General features: G+C 34.5%; 5 protein-coding genes across 5 annotated transcripts; 1 reads left to right on the top strand and 4 right to left on the bottom strand.

Moving 5' to 3' along the window:
• Positions 1 to 7,259: 7,259 nt before the first annotated feature.
• LOC122586719 (hevamine-A-like) lies at positions 7,260 to 8,310 on the bottom strand. The gene has a single exon (XM_043758708.1). It carries the CDS (start codon positions 8,270 to 8,272, stop codon positions 7,361 to 7,363), a length of 912 nt encoding a protein of 303 aa, XP_043614643.1. The 5' UTR covers positions 8,273 to 8,310; the 3' UTR covers positions 7,260 to 7,360.
• Positions 8,311 to 11,251: 2,941 nt separating this feature from the next.
• LOC122586722 (protein CURVATURE THYLAKOID 1A, chloroplastic-like) lies at positions 11,252 to 13,530 on the bottom strand. The gene is made up of 5 exons (XM_043758710.1): positions 13,253 to 13,530; positions 12,255 to 12,352; positions 11,910 to 12,017; positions 11,679 to 11,750; positions 11,252 to 11,536 (listed from the first exon to the last, which is right to left on the bottom strand). Exons 1-5 carry the CDS (start codon positions 13,410 to 13,412, stop codon positions 11,471 to 11,473), a joined length of 504 nt encoding a protein of 167 aa, XP_043614645.1. The 5' UTR covers positions 13,413 to 13,530; the 3' UTR covers positions 11,252 to 11,470.
• A 1,375-nt stretch (positions 13,531 to 14,905) lies between these two features.
• On the top strand, positions 14,906 to 18,924 carry LOC122586721. Its single transcript, XM_043758709.1, has 2 exons — positions 14,906 to 15,436; positions 18,615 to 18,924. The coding sequence occupies exons 1-2, from the start codon at positions 15,021 to 15,023 to the stop codon at positions 18,718 to 18,720; spliced, it is 522 nt and encodes a 173-aa protein (XP_043614644.1). The 5' UTR covers positions 14,906 to 15,020; the 3' UTR covers positions 18,721 to 18,924.
• A 1,322-nt stretch (positions 18,925 to 20,246) lies between these two features.
• On the bottom strand, positions 20,247 to 21,266 carry LOC122588017. The gene is made up of 2 exons (XM_043760164.1): positions 20,635 to 21,266; positions 20,247 to 20,470 (listed from the first exon to the last, which is right to left on the bottom strand). The coding sequence occupies exons 1-2, from the start codon at positions 21,264 to 21,266 to the stop codon at positions 20,287 to 20,289; spliced, it is 816 nt and encodes a 271-aa protein (XP_043616099.1). The 3' UTR covers positions 20,247 to 20,286.
• Positions 21,267 to 21,494: 228 nt separating this feature from the next.
• Positions 21,495 to 22,751, bottom strand: LOC122588016 (acidic leucine-rich nuclear phosphoprotein 32-related protein 1-like). Its single transcript, XM_043760163.1, has one exon. It carries the CDS (start codon positions 22,749 to 22,751, stop codon positions 21,495 to 21,497), a length of 1,257 nt encoding a protein of 418 aa, XP_043616098.1.
• Between the last annotated feature and the right edge of the window lie 1,681 nt (positions 22,752 to 24,432).

Below are 24,432 nucleotides of genomic sequence, written 5' to 3'. Positions count from 1 at the left end.
TCTAGAATACAGTCAATATAGGCCCTTTGAGAAAGACCCATAACACCATTACGCCTATCCCGGTGTATTTCGATACCTATGACATAAGAGGCATCACCGAGATCTTTCATGTCAAAATTCTGCGAAAGCATGCGCTTCGTTTCATGCAGCATATCCAAGTTGTTACTTGCAAGTAGGATGTCATCTACGTACAAAACGAGGATTATGAAGTTACTCCCACTGATCTTGAGATAGGTGCATTGATCCACTGGATTATTTAAGAAATCTTGTCCTTTCATGACTTCATTGAACTTAAGGTACCATTGACGTGACGCTTGTTTCAACCCATATATGGACTTCTTCAACTTGCAGACCATGTGCTCTTTATCTTTTGGAATAAATCCTTCAGGCTGCCACATGTATACGTCTTCTTCCAAGTCTCCATTAAGAAAAGCGGTCTTGACATCCATCTGATGTAACTCAAGATCAAAATGAGCTACTAGTGCCATGACGATCCATAGGGAATCTTTACGAGACACAGGAAAAAAGGTCTCTTGATAATCAATTCCAGCCTTTTGAGTATAGCCTTTTGCAACCAGTCTAGCCTTTTGCGTTCAACATTTCCATTCGGGCCTAGTTTGGTTTTGAAGACCCATTTACAACCTGTTGGTTTGGATCCTTCAGGAAGTTCAACCAAATCCCAAACGTCGTTATGTTTCATGGAATTAAGCTCCTCAATCATGGCGTCATTCCATTTAGAGGCTTGGTCACTATTAATGGCTTCTTGATAAGAGGTAGGATCAGTAAGCTTTCCAATGTCCTCATCTTCAGCTAAGAAGGTGACATAATCATCAAAATTTGTGGCCCTTCGTTGCCTGGATGATCTTCTAAACTGGATTTCGGGTTCTGCAACGGAAGGTCCTTCATTATTCGCAGCATCAACATTATGATTAGAAGGAGGATTCTGATTAGGAGAAGGAGGATCATTGATATTAGCAGCGTTATGATTAGGAGAAGGTTGATCAGTGGTTTGAGCAGCGTTGGGTACAAGAGGAATTATCGGAGGACTAATAACCGACGAGTAGTTTCCCCCCACATCTTGTACTTCATGCAAATCCAAGTTATGATTTGTCGTGCTCCCACTGATCTTTGAGTTCTCAAGAAAAGTAGCATGCTGCGTGTCAGTGATGGTAGTAGTATGGGTAGGACAGTAAAACCGATAACCTTTTGAGTTATCTGGATAACCAACAAAGAAACATGTAATGGTTTTAGGGTCCAGTTTCTTTAGGTTTGGGTTATAGATTTTAGCTTCGGCAGGACAGCCCCATACTTTCATATATGCTAGACTTGGTTTCTTACCTGTCCAAATCTCATGAGGAGTTTTAGGGACAGATCTGGATGGAACCCTATTGAGTATATGAACGGCTATTTTTAAGGCCTCAGTCCAAAGGAAATTAGGTAAGTTGGTGTTGGCAAACATACTTCTCACCATGTCCATTAAGGTTCGGTTTCTCCTTTCAGCAACACCATTTTGTTGAGGAGAACCAGGCATGGTGTATTGGTTAATAATGCCATGGTCTTTGCTATAATTATGGAAAGGACCAGGAGCTTGACCAATGTCAGTATGTCTACCATAATATTCACCTCCCTATCTGATCTTACAACTTTTATTTTACGATCGAGTTGGTTTTCAACCATACTTTTATAATCAATAAAAGTTTGTAAAGACTCAGATTTTTCCTTAATTAAATACAGGTGCATATAACGCGAATAATCGTCAATGAATGTAATAAATGATGTATGACCAGTGATTGATGTGGAATAAGGGCCGCTAATGTCAGTGTGTATTATTTCCAACAAGTTGGAACTCCTAGTGGCTCCTTTCTTGTTACCTTTAGCCATTTTGCCTTTAAGGCACTTAATACATGTTTCAAAATCACTGAAATCGAGAGAAGGTAAGATTCCATCTTTCACGAGTCGTTTCATGCGATCTTGTGAGATGTGGCCAAGACGTTTATGCCACAACATAGAGGAATTCTCCAATTTCTTAGGTGATTTTGTCTTTGTTTTAGTTACATCATCAACATTAAGAGACAACACAGACTGGGAAAATTTATGATCTAGTTCTAATTTATACAGTAATCCATCCAAAAAACCACGACCAATCAATTCATTATTTAAAGTAATAGCAATCTTGCCGCTACCATGAATCATTACATAACCTTCAAGATCAAGTTTACCAATAGATACAAGATTCCGAGTAATTCTCGGTACATATAAGGTATCTACTAGTCTAATAGTCTTTCCGGTACTCATATGTAAAATTAAAGTTCCCATGGCTTCGACATCTAAGAGATCACCACTTCCAACTCTAAGCTTTCTTTGGCCCTTTGGTAGCTTCTGGATTGTAAGGAATCCCTGCATTGAGTTGGTCACATGAACCATAGAACCAGAGTCACCCCACCATGTATTAATAGGTAATGTATTAATAGGTACATCAGTCATAAAAGAATCAAATATTGCATAAAGTACGTTACCTTTCTTAGCTAGCCATTCCTTGAATTTAGGGCAATTTTTCTGAGTGTGCCCATTTGCACGACAGAATTTACAATGAAGTTTGCCACTCAAGGGATTAGAGCTAGAAGCAACTGCACCAGGATTGGTCTTAGGAACTTTATTTGCAGTCTTATTACCAGAATTACTAGATCTACCTTTCCTTTTCTTAGAATTAGCAGTGGTGGTAAGATGAACAGACTCAGGTTGTGCCAGTTTGAGGCGTTCCTCCTCTTGCACACACATCGAAATTAGATCACTCGTTGACCACTTATCCTTCATAGCATTGTAATTCACTTTGAAGGTGTCAAAACGAGCAGGTAAGGATGTCATGATGAAATGCACAAGAAAGTTATCCGACACTTCCATTTCAAGGCTATTAAGCTTATTAGCCATGTCAGTCATCTTCATGATGTGTTCACGAACACCACTGCTACCATCATATTTCAGAGTAAGCATTTGCAGCATCAAGTTATTTGCCAGCGCCTTTGATGATCCATTGAAATGATCCTCTACAGATTTGAGGTATTCCTTCACTTTGTCAGAATCAGGAATTGCTCCTCGGATGCTGAGGTTGATTGTGTTCTTGACCAGCATAAGTGATAAGCGACCCTTTTCCCATCTATCATAAGTCGCCTTCTGTTCCCTAGTGGATTGCTCAGTAACGGCAGCAGGTTCATCCTAACGAATGGCAAGGTCGTAATCTAACATGCCTAGAGTCAGCATCAGTTGATCCTTCCAAGAAGCGAAGTTCGTGCCAGTAAGTGGCTCAATGCCAAAGTTAGGTACTGACAGTGGAGATAAAGAGGATATGAATTTACGATACGAGTTAAAGAAGGTTATTATAGTGACGTAGTTAGCTGTGTAAAGCGGACTAAGTGAGGTCTCTTAGAGTAATGGAACTAAATTAAGTATGCCTAATGTTCCTAAAGTTATGAGATTGTGACTATTATATTAATGAAGCAAGTGATAAGTATGCTTATAGTAAACACCAAAACCATAAGCTAAAATTAGGCTCCACTTAGATGTTACATCACCTTTCGGCAGAAGTAACTAATATCTAAGCGAAAAACATGAGCTTTAGGTTCGTGCAACACAACACTTATCTTTTGACCTTTGGGCACAAAATTAAGCATCGTGTATTTTATGCATGAAAAAGAGTTCCTTTTACCACACATAACATATTAAATTACCTTTGGGCAGAATTAATATGTTAAGTGTTTATTATGCAAAAGGGAAAGAAAACGCAACACGAGAATCATATTTGACCTTTGGGCACAAACAATGAAACCATGTATTAGTGCGAAGCCCCCAAGCATTACGGGGGTCCGGGGGCAGTGCCCCTGGAAGCGGGGTCCAAGGGGCAGAGCCCCTGGCTGGGATCGAGCTGCCAGGTCAGCGCGACCAAAAAATTTTCACCCTTAAAGTACTATGGTAGCAATGTCTTAGAAAAAATTATTTCTGAAAAATTAGAGACAAATTTGACCATAAAATTATGGGGTTATTTTAAGGTCAAGGTTGTTATTTTAAGGCCGTATAATTTCAGATTTTGATAAAGACTAAATCAAAATCGACTAAGATTAATGTCGAATTCAATAGAGACTTAATCAAAAAACGACTTGAGTTAACGTCGAATTGAATAAAGTCTAAATCAAAAAATTAATATACGGTCGAGTTCGACTAGCTTGAGGTCGAACTCAACTAGCTTGAGTCGAAATTAACTAGCTCGTGGTTTAGCCAATGCCCAAGTCGAGGTTCATGTATTAGGTGATTTTGAAATCAGAAGTATCATGTTTATTTTGAAACAAAGTAAGATTCCATTACATAATACATATAACATTGCACTAACATGTGTTGTATTAATACATGAACTCAATACATGTTTCAACTCTACAATAAGATTTCATAACAAGTTCTTAGGTCGAGGTTTGACCAAGATTAAGGTCGAAGATCAACATGAGGTGAAGTCGAGGTTCGACAGAAGATGAGGTCGAGGTCGACAGCCATTTTAGGTCGACGTTTAGCAAGCATAAGGTCGAGGTTAGAAAGCCATTAAGTCGAGCTTGAGGTCGAGGCTAGCTATGGTCGAGGTTAAGGTCGAGCTTAGGCTAGGTCGAGGTCAAGCTTAGGCAGGTCGAGGTCGAGCTTAGGCAGGTCGAGGTCGAGGTTAGGCAGCTCGAGATCGAGGTTAGGCAGCTTTAGGTCGAGGTTAGAAGCTAGGTCGAGGTTAGAAGCTAGGTCGAGGTCGAGCTCGACATGGAGGTTAGGTCGAGGTCGAGGTCGATGTTAAGCTAGCTAGGTCGAGGCTGCCAGAACTTAGGACGAGGTCGAGGCTGCCATGTTCAGTTCGAGGTTAGCTAGCTAAAATGCAGCTCGACATGGAGGTTAGGTCGAGGTTAGCAGCACCTTCTTGTAAGCTTAGTGATCGAGTTCGAGCTGTCTAGTTAACATCGAGTTCGAGTTGTTTAGTCCATTGGTCGAGCTCGAGTGAAAAACACGAATTACTTATCAAATTTTAGAGTAATTAGGATCAAACTCAAAGAAATTAGTTGAGTTTTATCAAGAACACGAAGAACACAATTAAGATTCTTCAATTTTTTTAAAAAAACGAGGCTTTTTATGATCAAAATTAGAACCAAAACCTTAATTATCGTTTATTAAAATCACGTTTTTTTATAAAAATTTTATAAGCCATTTTCGGTTTTAATAATAATACGAATCAAGAAAACATAAACCTTTGCTTTGATACCAGATGTTGAAAAAATAATGATTCGTATTATAAATATAATGTAAACATGATTAATGATTACTTACCTGAAGATCCTGAGGAACCTGTTAATTGATTCAGCATACGTGCCATTGTGATCGGTTCCCAAATAGAGGTGATTATAGATTAGATGGGGAAGAAGATTAGAGAAAAAACACACACAATTAAGGGTGGCCGAAATTAACGATTTGATTAGTCACTAATGACTTAATTATGTTCTATTTATAAACATAACATTTACACTTAGCCCCCTTGGTGTTTTGTGTTATGTGTATTATAAATCTCTTTAATTCTAATCACCTAATGGGAAACCCTATATTATGTCATTAATGGTAAATACGCCCATCGTATATTTACCGACATAAGGATTTCAATTATTTGTCAATTATCATATCAGACTGATATATGATCGGTAAAGATCACAACTACGTGAGTCCAACAAACACAACAAATAAATTACTTGATCCGGCTCATGGAGTACTCTAATACACTAAAACAAATCATTAAATACGATAGAATTATAAGAATGGACGTTCCTCTCAAGTCTCAACATGCTTATATTTAAGGAGGTGATCTCTACATAATATATTTTTACCATACATAACAATATATATATTAGTCAGTTATATTGTACAACTATTTAATACGATAGAATTAACGCAATACTATACATTCACTATTGAATATGCTCTTGACGTTATTATATATATCTCCGAACACACTCACATGGACGAAGATAGACTATTCGACTTTTATAAATCTTCTCTTTAATCTCAATCTTAATTATCATCAAAATCTCTAGCTAGCCTATGTTTATAATTAAGATAGAGTACTCATTAAGATATGATACATAAACCCGCCCGATCGATCGATCGATCATCATTTTAACTTTTCCACAAATTACTTATTTGCTTCGTCCAAACTTTGAAAAATATTCCAAGTTATACATAGGTACGTACTTTAGGTAGGAGGTATGAATTAAACAGTACACTATCATTAGTAACGGTCGGTTATATCTATACATTATGTCTTCTGTTTTTCTAAATACGCGCATTATATTTAACCGTTATATCTTTTCTTTTTTTAAACAGTCGTGACACCACAGTGACATCCAATTGGACAGTATGCGGAACTCGAACTACGTATGCCTGGGATGAAAACCCATTATTCTCGAAAAATCTCTCCTAATAATCCATTCCTACAAATGTAGGAAATTAGATTTGAACCTTAGTGGATTTCTCCAAGGTTAAAGACCTTACCAATTGGTCATCAACTCATTTGACAACCGTTACATCTACTAAATAATGGTCGGTTGTATATATAGGCGGGTCCTTTATTCGTGTCTGACTTCCCATTCCTGATGCCTACTCCAAATAATTGAGCAAACCCAGGCCCATCCCAGCTTTATCGTTAATTTAAGGGATACAATTCCATATTTTTAAAGGACAGACACGCAAACACCACACAAACCCAATACGGAATATTAACAAGTCACTACAAATAGTGATATAGTTAATTTAGTGACACGAAAAATGTAACATGTCATTTATAGATTTAGTTTTAATGATGTTTAAAAATCGTAAATTAAGTTCATTTGTCTTGTACAAGTTTTGAGTTGAACTTATTACGAGTCTCTTTTATGACTTGTAGACGAACTACTAATTAATATGCATGCTTCAATGTTACAAGTTTTGTTTCTTAAAGTTGTCTAGGTTATGTTCAAATGTTAGACGCCGATGCGATGATTGACTAATCGAGTTATGTCCTGTTAAACAGAAACAAATTTCGCAGCTATAAACAGCCTACAAGCAACGCCTTACCACCATCGATCGGTGAACTAAAGATAAAAAAACATAAGAATATCAAACTGGATCAAAAGAATATATACATGATGCCAGACAACTAACCACATCACTCTAGCTAGCAACACCTTTATCACAATTGATTATAAGAACATATATGGTAAATTTGCTTAAATATATTAATGAAAAGTAGAAATGAGAAGACATATTTCAAGTTCAAACACACAAATGTAGTAGTGTAGTACTACTGTTATTCCATTTATAATCCTGATACAATTGATGAACTATATCCACTTTGTTCATCCCAAAATTTTGACCACAACATTACACCTCCATATTTAGGTGACTTTCTAATCACCGGAAGAATCTCGGATGTCAATACATCTGCCGGAATAAACCCACTTCCGGCAGCTTGTGTCGCCGCCGGTAACCCCAAAAATAACTTTTTCGCCCTTAACGACCTAGCCCAAAGGTTCCATGAATTAATCAGATTTGTAGTGTTACCCGAAGAATATTGACATGGTGGGTTGTTGTAAAATTGAACCCACACGTAATCAAATAGCCCGGTGTTTAAAGCGGACCCCATTAGCCTATCTGGATATGGGCATTGTGGGGCCCCGGTAATATAAACTTTTTGAGTTTTTTTGCAGTAAGATTTTAAATATCGAACTAGATCATCATAAAATAGAAATGATCCTAGTTCGATATCAAAATCAATGCCGTCTAATGCAGCATCACCAAGGGGGCGAAACACTGATGATGATTTGCCTCCTAAGAAACTGTTCCATAAATATAAGGAAACGTTTCTAGCATCTAGCTTTGACGATAGTGAATAGGTACCAATTCCACCACCAATAGCTAGCATGAGCTTAACACCTTGCTTTTGACAACTACGAATGTCGTTGCTCAACGAGACACACCCTCCGGAAGCAGGATCACAATGCCCGGCTAAGTTAAGTTGTGGGGTTGACCCATTTCCGAATACATTAAGGAAGGCTAGGTTAACATAAGGAAATCTTCCTGTGGCACATGTTTCGGCTAGAGTTGCCTCGTTACCATTTTGGCCCCAATAAATAGCGATGCCACCACTTCCCGCGGCACAGATTTCTACTGAGGATATGGTTAGAATGAAGATGAGGAAAGTAAGGAAATGAGGTGATAGTAAAGCCATTTTTCGTTGTATATAGGAAAATGGGGTTTGATGTTATATTGATGTATTTATAATGAAGTGTCAAGTGGATCCTTTGACTTATATAATGTAAACAAAATGTGACCACCGGCGGCACCCGTGGGAAGTGGGCTTGGTCACAATGCCACCAGAAATCTCCTTTCCTTTAGTTTATCTCTTGGAACTAGTCAAATTTTGTTTGTTTTCCTTACATTCCATTCAAGAAAATATACTTAATGAGTTAATGTTGTGATTTTATCATATTATATGATTCATATTCTGTTTTTTGAAAGTTTTCTTCCTAATTGTTTTACTTGATCCAAATTGTGTTACAAGATGATCAAAATATGTTCTCTTTTGTATTCCATAGAATGTTTTTCCTTAACCTATCTTTACCATTATATGAATCACTCTTCAAAAAGATAACCCACCAACTTAGAGATTTGGCAAGGTCTCTTAAAAGCATTCCGTATATATCATTAAATATCATATTTTGGTATATGGAAAGATAGTGTTTGAAGTAGTCTTCCATTTACTACATATAATAATGTCAAATTTATGCTTTTTGGGCCATATCGTTAGTCAACCATTAAACAAGTTGACTTTTCTCTTAATATCTACATATCTTCTTAGATTAAATTAGTTAATTTTTCATAAACATATCTTCTTAGACTAAAATTTTTGATAGAGGGGTTAGAGATCCTTTCAAATTCTATAATTGTAAGAGTGCAAACAAAAATTAAAAATAACTCCTTGCAATTTACTTGTAATTCAATTCAAAGTTCTTTAGGTTCTTATAAAGAACGTGCAAATCCTAGGAGAGTAAGCTAAAAGGAGGAAAAACATGAGTCTCCAACATTCTAAAATCTAAAGTTATAACTTGATATTGTATATATAGTTATAGTAAACTTTTTCTAATTAATTGTCATTTTCAAGAAAATGTTGAAATATTGAAATTTATGTTTTCTAGTGGCAGTTGTAAGAGCACCCCCAATGTATGAATGCTATGGTCGTATTTGACATCCAATACGGTCCACGCCATTGGGTGTGGGCCGTATTCCGGCGTATTCGAACCATGGTAAGAATTTTTGTGGTGGCTACCACGGACGTATTGAGCTTCGTTTGTTTTTTCTTTCTATTTTCTTTTATTAAACATATATATATATATATATACCAGATCGGAATTTCCGATGATGGCAGCCGGGAATTGAAGCGAAGGAGATGGATAGAGGTGGAGGTAGGTGATTTGTTTATTTAGTATTAATTTCAATTTTTTACCCCCAAATTTTATTTATTTTATAAAATACCCATATATTATTATTATTACTATTATCATTTCTCATTAAACATCAATTATTATTATTATTAAAGTGTGAAAATAAATATGTTGGACTGTATTGAAATGTATTGGATGTATTGGGTATTAATTGCGTGTGAATTGAGGAAAATGTATTGGAAATAGGTTTTTCTGATGTGGCACTAATGTGACAGTGTATTAGAATGTATTGAGGATAAACATTGGGGGTGCTCTAAGTTGGAATATTGAAATTTATGTTTTCTTGTAAAAATTACTCGTATGTTTATAAATATATATATATATTTGAATACGTTTTTTTTTTTTTTTTTATAAGTTTTTAACAAAAATGTTTTCAGAATCTTGGGTTCTTATACGAAAACGCACTAGGTGTTTTAGAAAATTTAACCCATAACCAAAGACAAATTTGAAATATGCCACATCTTATTCTAAAGACAAAGAGAAGGAGTTTAATTAGCAAGTATTTGGGTTATATTGGTTTGTGCTTGTGCATCGACCGATGTATATATTCCAATGGAGGTACTGCTAATAATACACAAGGTACAACCTAATACTCGGTGATGCGTTATAAAATTAGAACTGGCCAAAACAAATGACACTTTCAGCGATCGCTGTTGGAGTCTAGTGTAAGATGACAAGAAGCGCGAATCAACACCTTTTTTTTTGTTATTTTATTATTTGTCTATTGTTAGTCCTTTTATATGAACAAGATAACTAACCGAAACGATGTTACTTATTAGGTACATAAGATACCTTTGCCATGAAAAATGAGGTTTTGTTGATACTTTTTTTGGTACACAAACTTTTAAAAAATCTATAATATTAATTAGTCATCGTTTATAAAAAAAATTTTGTTAACGTATTTGAATCCTTTAAGGGTGATAGGTCTTTTTTCCGGGCTCGTGCCGCCAATTTAAATCTTCAAGACCGGTTCTGTTCAATAGATTTTTGATTATATACGAACTTAAAATTTAGTATGCACCTAGGACTATAAATAAATCCTATCAACATTTTATAATTTTTTTGTCCCCGGTTTCAAAGGAATATTATTATTTTGTTCCCCAATTTCAAAGGAATATTATCATCCAAATAATTAAATTAAGATTGCATTACATATGCGAAGTCAAAAGAGCTCATGTCCCATTCTTGCGCCTTACATCAAGGGACGGACATTAAATTAAGATTAGGACAAACCAAACCTTTAATTAAGCATTATCGAATCTTTGAGATTGTTATCTATTTCAGTTAGTAACTTAACTAAGCATTATATATTCAGATAATAATAATAACAATGATTTATTTATGCATTTCTAAGCTTAGTTACAACTTACAACTTAGATGCTCAATTATCTGTTTAAATTGTTTTGTTTATTGAAAGTCATATTGTAACTTTCTGAATTATTATCGCTATCAGTATTGTTTTTTTGTGATAGCTTGGGTCATTGCCTGCATATATACGAGTCAAAGTCGTAATAGAACTGAGAATATTGAGATACAGTGAATACCACGTTAACTTTTTCTAGGTGCTACACTGAATTGCATCAAAATTGTATGAACATACTTGGTCAGAAGTAAGCCTTGGTTAAGATGACAAAGCTGAGGCTAGAATCACTTGATGTTTGGTCTATTTGCAGGAACTGGAGACTAAAAGTTTATTAAACAGTTCATTTATAACATCATCAAGAAGTGAATTTATTTCCCATAAAAACTAGCCAATTTACAACAGAATCAAATACAGACACGACAAACTGAAACAATCGGCAGTACAGGAATGAGGACCAGCTATTTAGGTTATTGTGAAAAGATACATTCATACATATGAACAACTTCAGATCTTTAATATGAAGTAAATGTAGAATAAGAAACATGTTAGCAATTACCGTCCTCTATTCAGATCCAATAATCTTCTTCTTCAGTGCTTCAATATCATCAGCTAGTTCCTTTCTAGTTGACTGCAGAAAAGAAGTCACTATTGTAACATTCAGACATAAAAAGAACATTGTAAAAAGAAGAAAATGTTTTTATTTATCTTATTTCTGACGAGTAGTTGCAATAATGGATGAGTCAGAACTCATGTAAAAAAAGAAGGTTAACCTTGAAGAGAAGATATCGGTAGATGAACCATCCAGTGTATCCAAGTCCTACAAGTTCCATGAACTTCGGGATCTGCTTTACAAAAATGGACACATGTATGTACGCTCTCTGTTAATATATGTTTAGAGAACTATAACATGCTGTAAAGAAGTTTAGTGGACTGTTACATGCGTTTAAAGTCGGTTTGAATTTATTTAAATAAAGCTAGGCTGATGTTTATGTATCACTTACCACAGGTACCCCGTTGATTGCATCTATGATTGTGGCAGACAACCAAACGCCAACTGCTGCCCCTCCTCCGTAGATAACAACCATGGGTTTGTTTTCAAGTGCATCCCACTGTAAAAGCATGAACAATATTAATATATTATACAGTGTGATTTGGAAAATAAGCCGATTAATCTAAGAAAATTATCCCTTTCATAAGTTGTAAGAGCATGAATCATAATGTATTACTCTGTATCAGTAATTTAGTATTCACTAAACTCAATAATGAAACACATATTAAAACAAGTATTGATATACATCTTCATTGATCATTAGTGTCGGTTTAAATGTGATACTATAGCGGCTCACCTTTTCCTTCAAGCCCGAGAAAACCTCCCCAACTTGTGAAGTTTCAGATGAATCTTCTGAAGATGCCTTAATGCAATATGATGATGACCTCTTGGATCCTGTTTCATTATATGTCATAAACATCAGACATACTATTGAAATATCAAAGGCGTATCAAACAGTTTCGGTGCCTAAAACAAACTTTGCACACATTAAACCAACTTTAATTTCAGATTTTCTTGTACAAAATGTTAAGGAAAACATTTGAGGCATTTTTTAAGTTTCAAAGTTTACAAAATGAGACTAACACACACAAAAAGAGGGCTTATAGCTTACAACTTGGAGGTCTTAATAGTCAAATAAATTTCCAAAAATAGCTTTAGTTGTCTTTAAGCATAAAAACTGGTTTAGTTTAGTTTGCTTCCAACAAGAATGCATTTAAAAGTTCGAACCATGGACTTATGGAGGTCTAATGAATACATAGACGCATACGGGTCCTTTACAAAATTCAGGGCTTAAAGTCGTAGCTTTAGCAACTTACCTTTACTACTCACGAGTGATCATCATGTCTACAAATTATTATACTTAATCCGGCCAACGCAATATATTCAGCATTATAGATTTTATAGCTAAATACGGAAACTATTATTAGAGGTGAACAAAAGAATTTTTGTTTTAATCTTGTTCCAAACAGGATGATTTACATAGGTCATAATGATTTGTTTTTTTGTTTTTTTGAAGTAATTGTCCCTTAACTTTTAGAACCCATCTCATCTCACTTTAAAATATTTTAAATTTGATAATCAGATATCACATCATTAACGAAACAACAACAAACGAAAATACATGACTAAAATGACAGGCCTAGACTAAACTTATTCATTTCAAAGTACTAAACTAATTCAAATAAAATTAAAATTTGTGCTCTAAATCAGGATTAATCACAATATATTCCAAATTAAATAATTATAATGAAAAAATAAGTCAATATTGATCAAATGGGTTTTGTACCAAATTACCTGAGATTTTAAGGTTGGAAAGATAAGAAGAAGAAGGTTTAGTTGTTAATGAAGACGGTGAATGACGAGGTAACAGAGGACGAGAATAAGAGGGGCGATGAAACGACTTCGTTTCTGATCGATTTGCAAATATTGATGAAGAAGAAGCTGCTGCTGCCATGATTTCGGAGTTGACCTCGCGCGGCGTGTACGGAGAGCTTTGTTTAAGAAACAATGGAAGAAAGTAAACTGAAACTGATCATGTGATTCACGCAATGCCATTTTCCCCCTACCCTTTTGTTCTTCTTGTTGTTGGGCTACCGAGTTATTCACACGTGTTATTATTTTTTTTACTCCTTTCTTTTATTATTTTCTTTATTTATTTATTGAAGAAATCGGTGGCATAGTTTTTTAATTTAAAAAGTTATTTTGCTTTTTAAAATTTAACAAATGTACTAAATAAACTAATATAAACTGGGGTTCTAAATGAACCGAACATACATGATTTTGTTCTTGTTTATTTGTTAAGAGTTCATGAATGAATAAACGAATATAAAGTTTTATTTATGTTTGTTCATTAAGAAATTGGTTCGTTCATGTTCGTTTGTTAGTATTTTTGAATGAATGATCACAAAGTTAAATAAACGGAAACAAACAAACGAACACAAATAAACAAAAATGAATGAACAAATATATAAGAAGAACTTAGTATTATAGATTCAAAACATTACAAAATATGATTCTAATATTAGCCATTTCTAATTATGATTCCCATAGTAAACATTCATCAAACCAAAACACGGTTAATAGCCAAAAAATCATTTTTCAAAATAGATGGTTAAAATCTTCATCTTTGAGCCAAGTATCAATCGATCATATTCTTTAACCATCCATTCGTCCTAAAATACTAACAAAGAAACTTTCCGTCAAACGATTAATGAAATGTTAAATGAACATTAAGCTTATTTACAACCTTATCTGAAAGAAAATAACACCCATAAGGAACGCTATTGTAAATTTATATAATGAATGATTCCTCTTATCTTCTTTTGCTAAAATAAATTATTATTCTTTCAATCACGATTTAAACACCACTAATTGTCTAACGGCTAAACGTATCTTTACAAAATATCTCAAGTTTGATTTTTTTTTTCTTTTTATGTAAATATATTGATTGATAATGACCAAAGGGTAAAATGCAGGCAATAGAACATCCAGCAATAATTTGACCGTATTTGACTCTTTGATAGTCAAAAGTAATACAATTAAACCGCATTTAAGTCAAAAACCTATTATTCTCAAGTAACTTAAACATCAAAAACCTTATCTATACTAGAGCACATCTCACGACTCACATTAACTAATTAACTAACATTATACATGTCATTAGTCAGTGATAACAAGAAGACATTAGACATACCAGTCATTAATTAGTGATAACAAGTAGATCGAACTTAAAGATAACAAATTTACATATATGTTTGATAAAAAAAGATTCAATAAACCTGACGTAGATCGAACTTAAAGATAACAAATTTACATATAGTTCAAGTTGTGGTTTACAATTTGCACATCAAAAATTAAAAAACCAATTAGTTAAAACGGAATATACCAAATAATTCACAAGTCATCTGAATTGATGAATGTATTCAATCCAAAACCAAACCCCTTATCCTTAACCCCCTAATATTACACCCATACGACGTCGTTTCCCAACCCACTCCCAGCATCCATCATTATCTCCAAAAATCCCCATTGAAAAACAAACACAAAATTAAAAGAAAAAAAGATGGAAACTTTATCAATTCCCTCAATCTCATCTTATCAAAGAACAGCAACAACAACAACAACAACATTATTCAAAACAAAACAATTATACCAATGTTCATTTTCTCCCATTTCATTCCCACCTTCCAATTTTTCAACATTATTATTATCAAGACCAACAAACAAAAGAACATTGTCAAAATCATCTTCATCTGAAGAAACAAATGTGTCAACAACTGATGATGATGATGCTGAATGGGTCAAGAATTTGCCTGATAAAAAGAAACCATTGTATTCACATAGCTTACCTTGTATTGAAGGATGGTTAAAAAATGAGTTGGGATTTAATCAAAGTAATGAAGATAGAGCTGTTTGGTTTGTTGAGAAATCTGATTGGCATGCTAAGTTGTCTCTTGATGTTACTGACCTTTATATCAGGTTTCTTTCTTTCCTTCTTTACTCTTGCCATACATTATTTTATCTTATATATAATATTTATTTATTTATTTATGAGTGGTTAATAGTTGCATATTAGTCAATTGAGCCTGTTACATTTGAGCAGCTATAGGACCAAATTTTGTGTGAATATATATGTATATATAGAAGCCTGTGTTTGAACACAAAAATAAGTCTGAATCCATATTTAGACTTAGTATACTCATTTAAGTTAACAAACTTTCAATCGTTACCATTTAATGTAAAATTTAACTTGAATTTAACCGACAGTTAACCATTCGTTAATTTTGTGGATTTTCATCGTTGTCCGGAACCTTAAAAAGCTTTTGGTACTATTTTCCTCGTATAATTCTAAAAGATAATGTGTCTTCGAGTTTTATATCATGCTAAACCAAAAAAAACACTCATTTGTTTGTAAAGGATTTTTAATATCAGTTATGTAAAGGAATAAATTATCATCGTCAATATTAGATCACACAATATCGTAATCATCGCCCAATGGACCATGATATATAATGAAAATGACTAACTGGCAATACTTTAGTTATTCAAGTTTAATTTTACATGAAATGGTAACAAGTTTGTTACATTAATTGGTACTCGTATGTTTTGAAGCTCATTACATTCATGACAATTGGAGTGAAGTTTATTAGATTTTTAGTAACCTCTAATCTTATGTGTTTATGGCATAAATAATAAAATTTGTGCTCAAAGGAAGCAACAATCAGTGAACTTGAAAAGAAGTTTTCCCTATAAGTAAAGCTAAAATGCATTAATTAACCAATACTTAAAAGCTGCACTTTGGCTTCTAGTAAACACAATAAGCTATACGCACTCCAAGCACTCTAAGTGCGTATAAACGGATAAGTAGTTTTGAGTGTTTGTATGAAACCGTTTATGTACCGGTAAATTAGTACCCCCTCTATGGCTCTATCGCACAATAATTGTGTCGCAGATAAAAAACACACAATCTTAGGAAGTAGTTGTTAACGCAGGTTAGTTATATTATCCATCATTTATTTAATGCTTTTATAAGTTAATACTAATTTCAGTAATTTTTGTTTGTTTAGTATGGCACATGGTATATAGGCACTTTTATAATGATAAATCCTAACTCACTAAAACTTCTTATGCCTTTTAGAAGATAAGTAACAAGAGGCAATGTAGAAGATAGTGTTTGAATTTGCTTATCTTGTAACAAAATGCAATAATTGGACAACTAGTTGTTTGATTTTTTTTGGGCAGGTTTTGCCTCTTTTTAAAGTATTAAACTAGGTAAAATAGTCAGAGTTAGATAAGCAATATGAATAGGCAACTCCATGTTACACCATTTAATAAGCAGACGATCATACTCAATGTGCTTCAATCCAAATTCTCAACACTGCTTATTTGTCGTATCAAAATGAAAGTAGCGGAATAGCTGTTTAGATAACCAGCCCTGCCATACCGGTAATTCAAACCTACTTTTCTTGAATAAGTAGATAATATGAACAGTTTGTTTCTATCCAAACAATGAAAACAGCATTTTTTGTTTTTAAAAAAGTTTCAGAAAGTAGATAAGCAGTTTTTTAACCTGTCCCAAACAGACCTTTGGCATATGTAGAGGCACCAAGGTGTCTCCTAAACAATTATGAGATTGTGGATTCAAGTCACAAATTGCACAATGGTGTACTTAGGTGTATAATAGGTGTGTGCGCATCTGTCTTATCTGTTTCAAAGATTAAACTTCTGCAATCCCAAATTGGATAATGCTACACCATTCTTTTGGATTTCTGATGATGTTCGATTAATTAACAATTTCTGAGCCCTGTTTGTAATCTTCTGGTTTAATGCTCTGAAAGTGGTCATTGATACTGATATATCCATTTGTAAAATCAACTGTACTGCTAGTTGAATATCTTATGAAGCTTTGCATCGCATGGGTCTCAAAATGGTAGAGCTGAAATTGATGTTTTCATTCAGTTCCAGAAGTACTTTTTACTTGAGGTTCTTGATGCGTATTTGATCAAAGGTTTGGACTTTTTTATATTTAATTTTGGTGTTCAATAATGGTGTAGGTATATGTTATCTACTTATCTACACTGTTTGGCATGTGAAAATGAGGTTGCCCTAGTCTCTTGATCTGCATATTTGATTCCGTACAACTGTACAAGTTCGAGGATTTTTGTTGCAATTGTGTTCCCCAAGATATATCCTATGGTTATAAATGTAAGAATGTTATTGGATGTCAAAAGAAGCTCAAATAGGGTTGGTGTTGGATTCTAGTGGGTATCGAGGTTTTGAATTTAGTTGTCAGGGGATGAAATAATTTACATAGCATAATAAGTTATCTTTTTTTCATTATTATTTTTTATTTTTTACCAACAAGGAGTTAGCCTAGTGGTAAGGCAATCACTTGATGACCTTAAGGTCTCAGGTTCGATCCCCGCTTGACACAAAAAATAATTCCTTTAAGGTACCTACCCGTTACCAATGAAGCCTAGACCCCCATGTGAAGTTTAAATATGTGGGTTTGATCCTTCGGGGTGCCCAGATCATGTGGGGATTAGGATGGAGGTATTGTACCGGCATTATATGACTCATACGGGGTGAGTCGATGGGTATCCAATTGTGGTACCGGGGCTAGGGTTCCCTCCATTACCCTTTTTTTTTCAGTTATCTTTTTTTTTTAGTGGTTATAAGCTTTTCCCATCCCGAGTTACATATGTATATGTAAACCTTTGGACTGACACTAGTGATGGATGCAGTGGCGCGTCCGATATTCTAATGATCAGGTTTGGGTGTAATGAGTGAAGGTCACATCAAACCTAGTTTTTCATGACACTATTCCCGAAACCAGACCTACATGACTTCTTGCTTGTATTTGATTTGGTCACCTGGTGTTGAGTATAGACTCTGATTTGAAGTGTTAACCTGTCTACAACTTAATGGTAATTAAGCTAATAGAGACAGTTTTCCCGTCATATTCATTTATTAATCTAGTATGGGCAATTTATCTTCAATAATGTACCGTGAGAACTCACAAGATACTACAGTTTCCCTGTCTTATTCCCGGCTATGAATGTAGTCAAATATTGTAAATGATTAAGCACTATACTTGGTACTATATTTTTTTTTCGATTGAAGGTTGTGGTTTTGAGCGTGTGATGTTGAAATGCAGGTATCTAAAAAGTGGGCCAGGAAATTTGGATAAAGATGTCGAGAGAAGATTTAGCTATGCATTAAGCAGAGAAGATATTGAGAATGCTATACTTGGAGGACCTTAACCGACACCGCTTAGGATCACCCTGTGGGTAAATTTGAAGAATACATTGCACAATTTCTGACTCTTTTAGTTATTTTTGTATCATTAATATTGTATTGGGGGTAGAAATGTATACTTGTTTTTGTTGATGACAAAAAGCGAACAAATTAAGCACTGAAAAGTTGAATTATTTAGCAGCTCCTTTGCATAATGATTTTTGTGACAATCCTAAAGCCTTGTCATCCATTTAAACTTAAATGTTAAAGCAAGAAAAGAAATGTAATGAGTCATCAAATCAGAATTCATTAGAATGAAGATAGGATGTAGAGGGACTCTTTATGAAGGTGGCCTACAGGTCGAGCATCCTGATATCCTCAGCTCCTCGCAACTGTGAGTTTTTAGGTTTAAAGTTTACTAGGTGATTTTGGTGGTGGTGGACACAGAAAAGGTTTGGAAACGGTAAAGAGATTTCCTAGTTAGGTCTCGTACATCTTAGTCAAAGGCTCATTTTTCCTGGGTAACTCAAACAGGGAACACCTGACCTGATCATTCTGCTAATTCTTAAGGTATAAAATTCTTGAAAAAAAGGCTACATAAATTAACAAATGAAGTTAATAGTTGATAAGAGCCAAATTCCCTAACATTAGATATGTATTGAAGTCAGAAAGCATTTTTACTTCAAGCTCCCACTCTCAATTAAGACAGTCTTTCCTCATCATTTATGGTCTTCATGACCATATATGAATTACAGGGTGTTTGGGATTGGTTACTTACACTGCTTATCAACATTTTTGATCTTTAAACACATGCAAGGCATTGAGTGTCTAAATGAAAATAGAAGATATTTTAGAGTGAAATCTTCCTGATAGAACAGACCCTACACACACAAGTTCACTGCTTTATGTAAAATGAAAAGGACAATGAGCAATTATAAATACAGAGGAGATATTCAAGGGATAAGTTACTTGTATTCATACTCAACTTATACCCACACGTCTCAAAATAACCGTAACACACATGCAAATTTAAACTTAATACTTTCTAGTGGCACTAAAGAAACTATGCTAAAAGACTCAAATAAACTAGACAGTAGATAAAGTAGACACTAAAAGTAACCCATTTATGTCAAGATTATTCCTACACTTTCTACTTCTACTCATTTGAAACTGCTTGGAAGATGCTTTGTTTGTTAAGCAATCCGATATCATCGTCGCCCCCTGCACGAGCATTAACTATCAGGCTTTATGTGTTCAGCTAGTGCTGAAGTCTTTTGGTGTCTGATTATATGAAGTTGTTTTCTCATGTCAGATTATGTACTAAATACAATCTAAACCTAAAAGTAATTCGTATGGAAAACATGAATATAAGGACTTCTGGTATGAAATACTAATATCCAAAGAGTAATTTATGAACAGATTGTTCACATTAAGATAAAACTTTGACTACCACAAACAAAAAGAAAAAAACACATACTGCTAACATGTCATCATTGTGTGCTTAACATGCTTAAAGAAGATAAAATCAACTCAGAAACCGAATTAGCATGGAAAATAAACGGTTTTTTTTTTCATACAATGGCACGAACCAGTCATTCTGGGAAATAAGGATCTTCTTTGTTCTCGTAAATTTGAAATAACTGCTTAGAGTATTTAGCTGCAAGTGCATGGCATAATTTGATCCACTTGACGTTATGCTGTTTCAATTCTTCCACTGTTTTTTTCAGGATCCCAGCCGGGTTTCTATTCGTGAGAAATTCAGCCAGCTTACAACCCCTGCAATATCACAAATAACTGCGTTTAGCTTTGAAGTACCAAGGTTATGCCTCGTTGTATTCTTCTTATTGTTGGTATACGACTTCATTTATCCCATCAAAATTGCACAAACACCAATTATGAACTCACAGATAGTAAAGGTAAACGATTAGGAACTGACTAACCTTGATGCATCAGCCTGGCTAAACCCTCTATTATTTCGGTATATAGTTTCTTTAGCTGCTTTCTCATCTGCTGCTTGTTGCCTATAAAGAACACAAACAGCCCTAATACACAGTTCAGTGTTTTTACCAAAATCGGCTAACATCTCTCCCTCAAAATCCCACTTTTGATTTGAAACATTTTGTCTCCCAAATGGGTCCAAAACTTCCTCTAATTCATGATCATCTGCATCATTGGGTTCATCTTCATCATTGGGTTCATCTTCATTATCGCTAACAATAAATCCACCCAAAGTATCACGTTCACTTGTTGATCCATCCTCTGGACCATCATTGTCTTCCTCGTCACTTGAACTATATACGTCAAGGCGGATAGTTTGGTTTAAGCCGCAACTGCTTTCATCCTCTTGTTCGTTTTCAGATTCTGATTTCAGCTTCGTTGGGGATTGCTTACTTTCATAATCTTCGACTTCATCCGAATAACCTGTACTAAACGTAGTATTATGTTGTGCCCGGAGTGTGGTTGTTGGTGAGTTGTCATCATAGCTGATTTCGTCATCAGTTATGATGATCTGGGTAACCCTTTTCGTTTTAGCACTTATAGTATCATGAGAATAAACTTCACTCATATCCATATCTGGTTCACTATCATTTATTGCATCATAACTATCACCGTCATCATCTTCCTCTACACTTTCATTATCTTACTTGTCCTCTTCACCATCATAATCTTCCTCGTCCTCTAGAGCATCGTTATCTTCCTCGTCATCACTTGAACTATTTTCTTGAAGGAAAAAGCTGTTTCTCGGGTCAGAACTGTTTTCATCATCTTGTTCATTTTTTATTTCTGATTTTCTCAGCCTTCATAGGTTTCGCTTCCCTGCATCCTCAAAACCTGTCATACACTTAGACCTATATCGTGTCTTGATCGTGTTTTTTGGCGCGCTTCCCTCATAATCAGTCTCATCATCATCATCACTAATCTTACCAGCCCTTTTTGTTTTTGCACTCCTTAAACTCTGCCTACTTGCATTTCCTTTAACTTCATCCTCGGAATCTATTCTCGACCTCATGAGAGTGCTAATTGGAGCTTTGTCATCACAGCTAGTCTCATCATCACTTGTGAAGATTAGGGAAGTTCTTTTCCTTTTAGCACTTAAAATTATTCCCAAATTTCCTTCACTATCAATTATTGCATTCTCCGATTTATTAGTACTATCACCATCACCATCATCATCTTCATCTACGCTATCATTATCTTCCTCGTCCAGTTCGCCATCAAAATCTTCCTTGTCCTCTAAATCATCACTATCTTCCTCATCCTGTTCATTATCAAAATCTTCCTCGTCCTCTGGACCATCAGTATCTTCCTCGTCTTCTAGACCCTCATAATCTCCATCATCCTCTACACTATTATCATCTTCCTCGTCCTCTAGAGCCTCATTATCTTCCCCATCATCACTTGAACTAATTTCTTTAAGGCAAACGCTCTTGTTCAGGTCAAAACTGTTTTTATCGTCCTGTTCATTTTTCGTTTCTGTTTTTCTAAGCCTTGTTAGGCGTCGCTTTCTTGCATCTTCTTTGGCTAAACCTATTGTACGCTTTGCCCTATATCGTGTCTTAATCACACTTTTTGGAACACTGCCCTCATAACTACTCTCATCATCATTATCACTAATCTTACCAACCCACCTACTTGAATCTTCTTTAACTTCATCCACGGAACCTTTTGTACGCTTAGACCTATATCGTGTCTTAATCGCACTTTTTGGGACACTGTCCCCATTACTGGTGTCATCATCATCACTAATTTCACCAGGCCTTTCTATTTTCACACTTTTTAAACTCCGCCTGCTTGAATCTTCTTTAACTTCATCCACAGGACCTATTCTCGACCTCACGAGAGTGCTAATCGGAGCCGTGTCATCACAGCTAGTTTCATCATCACTAGTTATGATTTGGGAACTTCTTTTCATGAGAGTTCTGATTGGAGCCCTGTCATCATCAGGGCCAGTTTCATCATCACTTTTAAAGATTTGGGAATTTCTTTTCCTTTTAGCCCTAGCAACAATTCGCAAATTCCCTTCACGGCTGTTTATATCCTCGTTATCACGATTCATTATCGCTGCATTACAACCCGCACTAAGTTCAAACATTAGCGGAAAATAGAATACTAAGAGATCATAAACGAATAACGTTTGTTGATTAAACAAATAAATAAATGTGAATGAATCATTGCACTAAGTAACCTAACAGGACATTTAAAATAATGTTATCAATATATATTCATTGGAGTCAATAACACCAGAATTATGCTTTTAATTAATATACTGTAATAACACTTAGATGGTATTATTTTCAAAAGATTACTAGCATTTGCAAAAAGTAAATAAAAATAAATGTATATGATTACTTGGAACGAAAAACTGGGAAATCCTATGTGTAACGATCGAACTTACATTGGAATGCAGTGAGTGGACTAGAGAGTTTCTTTCCTTTTTTTCTTCTCCTTTTCCTTATATTGAATGAGATGGATATTTGATGTGATGTTTTATGGCGGTAAGGAATTAATGTTTAAATAAATGTGAAATTTTTTATTGACTTTTCAACTGGATAGCGTCTCCAGGAATTCTAATTTTTTCATTAAAATTTATATTAATGTTAGAAATTTAATTAACTTTTCAATTACAACATGCCTTTAGCCTTTAGGTATTCTAACTAATTATTACCAATTTATTTATAGATAATGTTAGAGGTCTTATCAATATTTTTTTTCTAAATGAGACAAAATTAAAAAAATTCATAAAAAAATAAATAAATAAAGAGAAATAAGATGTTAAAAGTTACATAAAAAATTTAAAAACGTATCACAAAATCCAATTGCGATACTAAGGGAGGGTAGGGCATTGGTTCCTTTTGCGCTTGCGCACTTAACCCATGGGTCTATATGTAAATATAGAGATGCGAGTTCATATCATGTAGGCATTAGGTGAAAAATATTTTATCAATATCATATTTTTTAGAGAAGTTATGATGAGAATCTAATGTGGTTTCAAAGTTATGATGTCTTCTTTTTTTTTTTAAGTTACATATAGATATCATTAATAGAAAAATGAATTATGAATAGTAACCGCTTACGTGTTGCGTTACTATTCGTGGAATGAATCATAAATAGTAACCGCCTACGTGGCATGTTACTATCCGTCCATGACACATCCCAAACGACTAACTGGATTTTGTCATATTGCATCTCATTTGGATTTTTAAACATGGGTTACTTAATATTGTAGTTTAGACGTTATAACAATAACAAAATGATAGTATCCTATTAAAAATACATATAACCAATGATTCGAGAAGCTCGTCTAGCATTCTTCATACCAAATTGGTTGATTAGCTCTTCGTCCTCTATACTCTCTAAGATTTCATTCTCAATAGCTGTCATCGCGAATCCACTAAGTCTTTCTTAGGATTTTTCCTTGTTGATCATAAATAAGATTTCAATAACTTCAACTTCGAAAAACTCTTTTGGGAAGATACAACAGTAACTGAAATAGTTAACAATATTTTATATGCAATGGTTGGATTCGTGAAATAATCAAGCTATTTCAAAACCTTCAAAAAGTGCTAGGAGGATTTACTCTTAATCTTCTAATTTTCATTTAGATGTTTAATTATTAACTAGCTTAAGGACCCGTGTTAACACACAGGTTCCCTTAAATATGCTGATGTGGATAGTCTAATTAAGTTTTATTTGGCTAATTGTAAAAAAAAGTATTCTTTATTTATTAATAAAGACAT

The sequence above is a fragment of the Erigeron canadensis genome, chromosome 2, assembly GCF_010389155.1.
Source record: "Erigeron canadensis isolate Cc75 chromosome 2, C_canadensis_v1, whole genome shotgun sequence".
Classification (NCBI taxonomy): Eukaryota; Viridiplantae; Streptophyta; class Magnoliopsida; order Asterales; family Asteraceae; genus Erigeron; species Erigeron canadensis.
The sequence above is the reverse complement of the archived record's forward strand: the minus strand, read 5'-3'. Positions and strand labels throughout refer to the sequence as shown.

Excerpts from the sequence above, each read along its gene's own strand:
- LOC122588017 (XM_043760164.1), bottom strand. The coding sequence starts at position 21,266 with ATGGATATGAGTGAAGTTTATTCTCATGATACTATAAGTGCTAAAACG. Across the intron at positions 20,471-20,634 it reads AGCCAGGCTGATGCATCAAG|GGGTTGTAAGCTGGCTGAAT; the intron begins GTTAGTCAGTTC and ends GTGATATTGCAG.
- LOC122588016 (XM_043760163.1), bottom strand. The coding sequence starts at position 22,751 with ATGAATCGTGATAACGAGGATATAAACAGCCGTGAAGGGAATTTGCGA.
- LOC122586719 (XM_043758708.1), bottom strand. The coding sequence starts at position 8,272 with ATGGCTTTACTATCACCTCATTTCCTTACTTTCCTCATCTTCATTCTA.
- LOC122586722 (XM_043758710.1), bottom strand. The coding sequence starts at position 13,412 with ATGGCAGCAGCAGCTTCTTCTTCATCAATATTTGCAAATCGATCAGAA. Across the intron at positions 11,751-11,909 it reads CAATCAACGGGGTACCTGTG|ATCCCGAAGTTCATGGAACT; the intron begins GTAAGTGATACA and ends TTTGTAAAGCAG. Across the intron at positions 11,537-11,678 it reads ACCGATATCTTCTCTTCAAG|TCAACTAGAAAGGAACTAGC; the intron begins GTTAACCTTCTT and ends TCTTTTCTGCAG.
- LOC122586721 (XM_043758709.1), top strand. The coding sequence starts at position 15,021 with ATGGAAACTTTATCAATTCCCTCAATCTCATCTTATCAAAGAACAGCA. Across the intron at positions 15,437-18,614 it reads GTTACTGACCTTTATATCAG|GTATCTAAAAAGTGGGCCAG; the intron begins GTTTCTTTCTTT and ends GTTGAAATGCAG.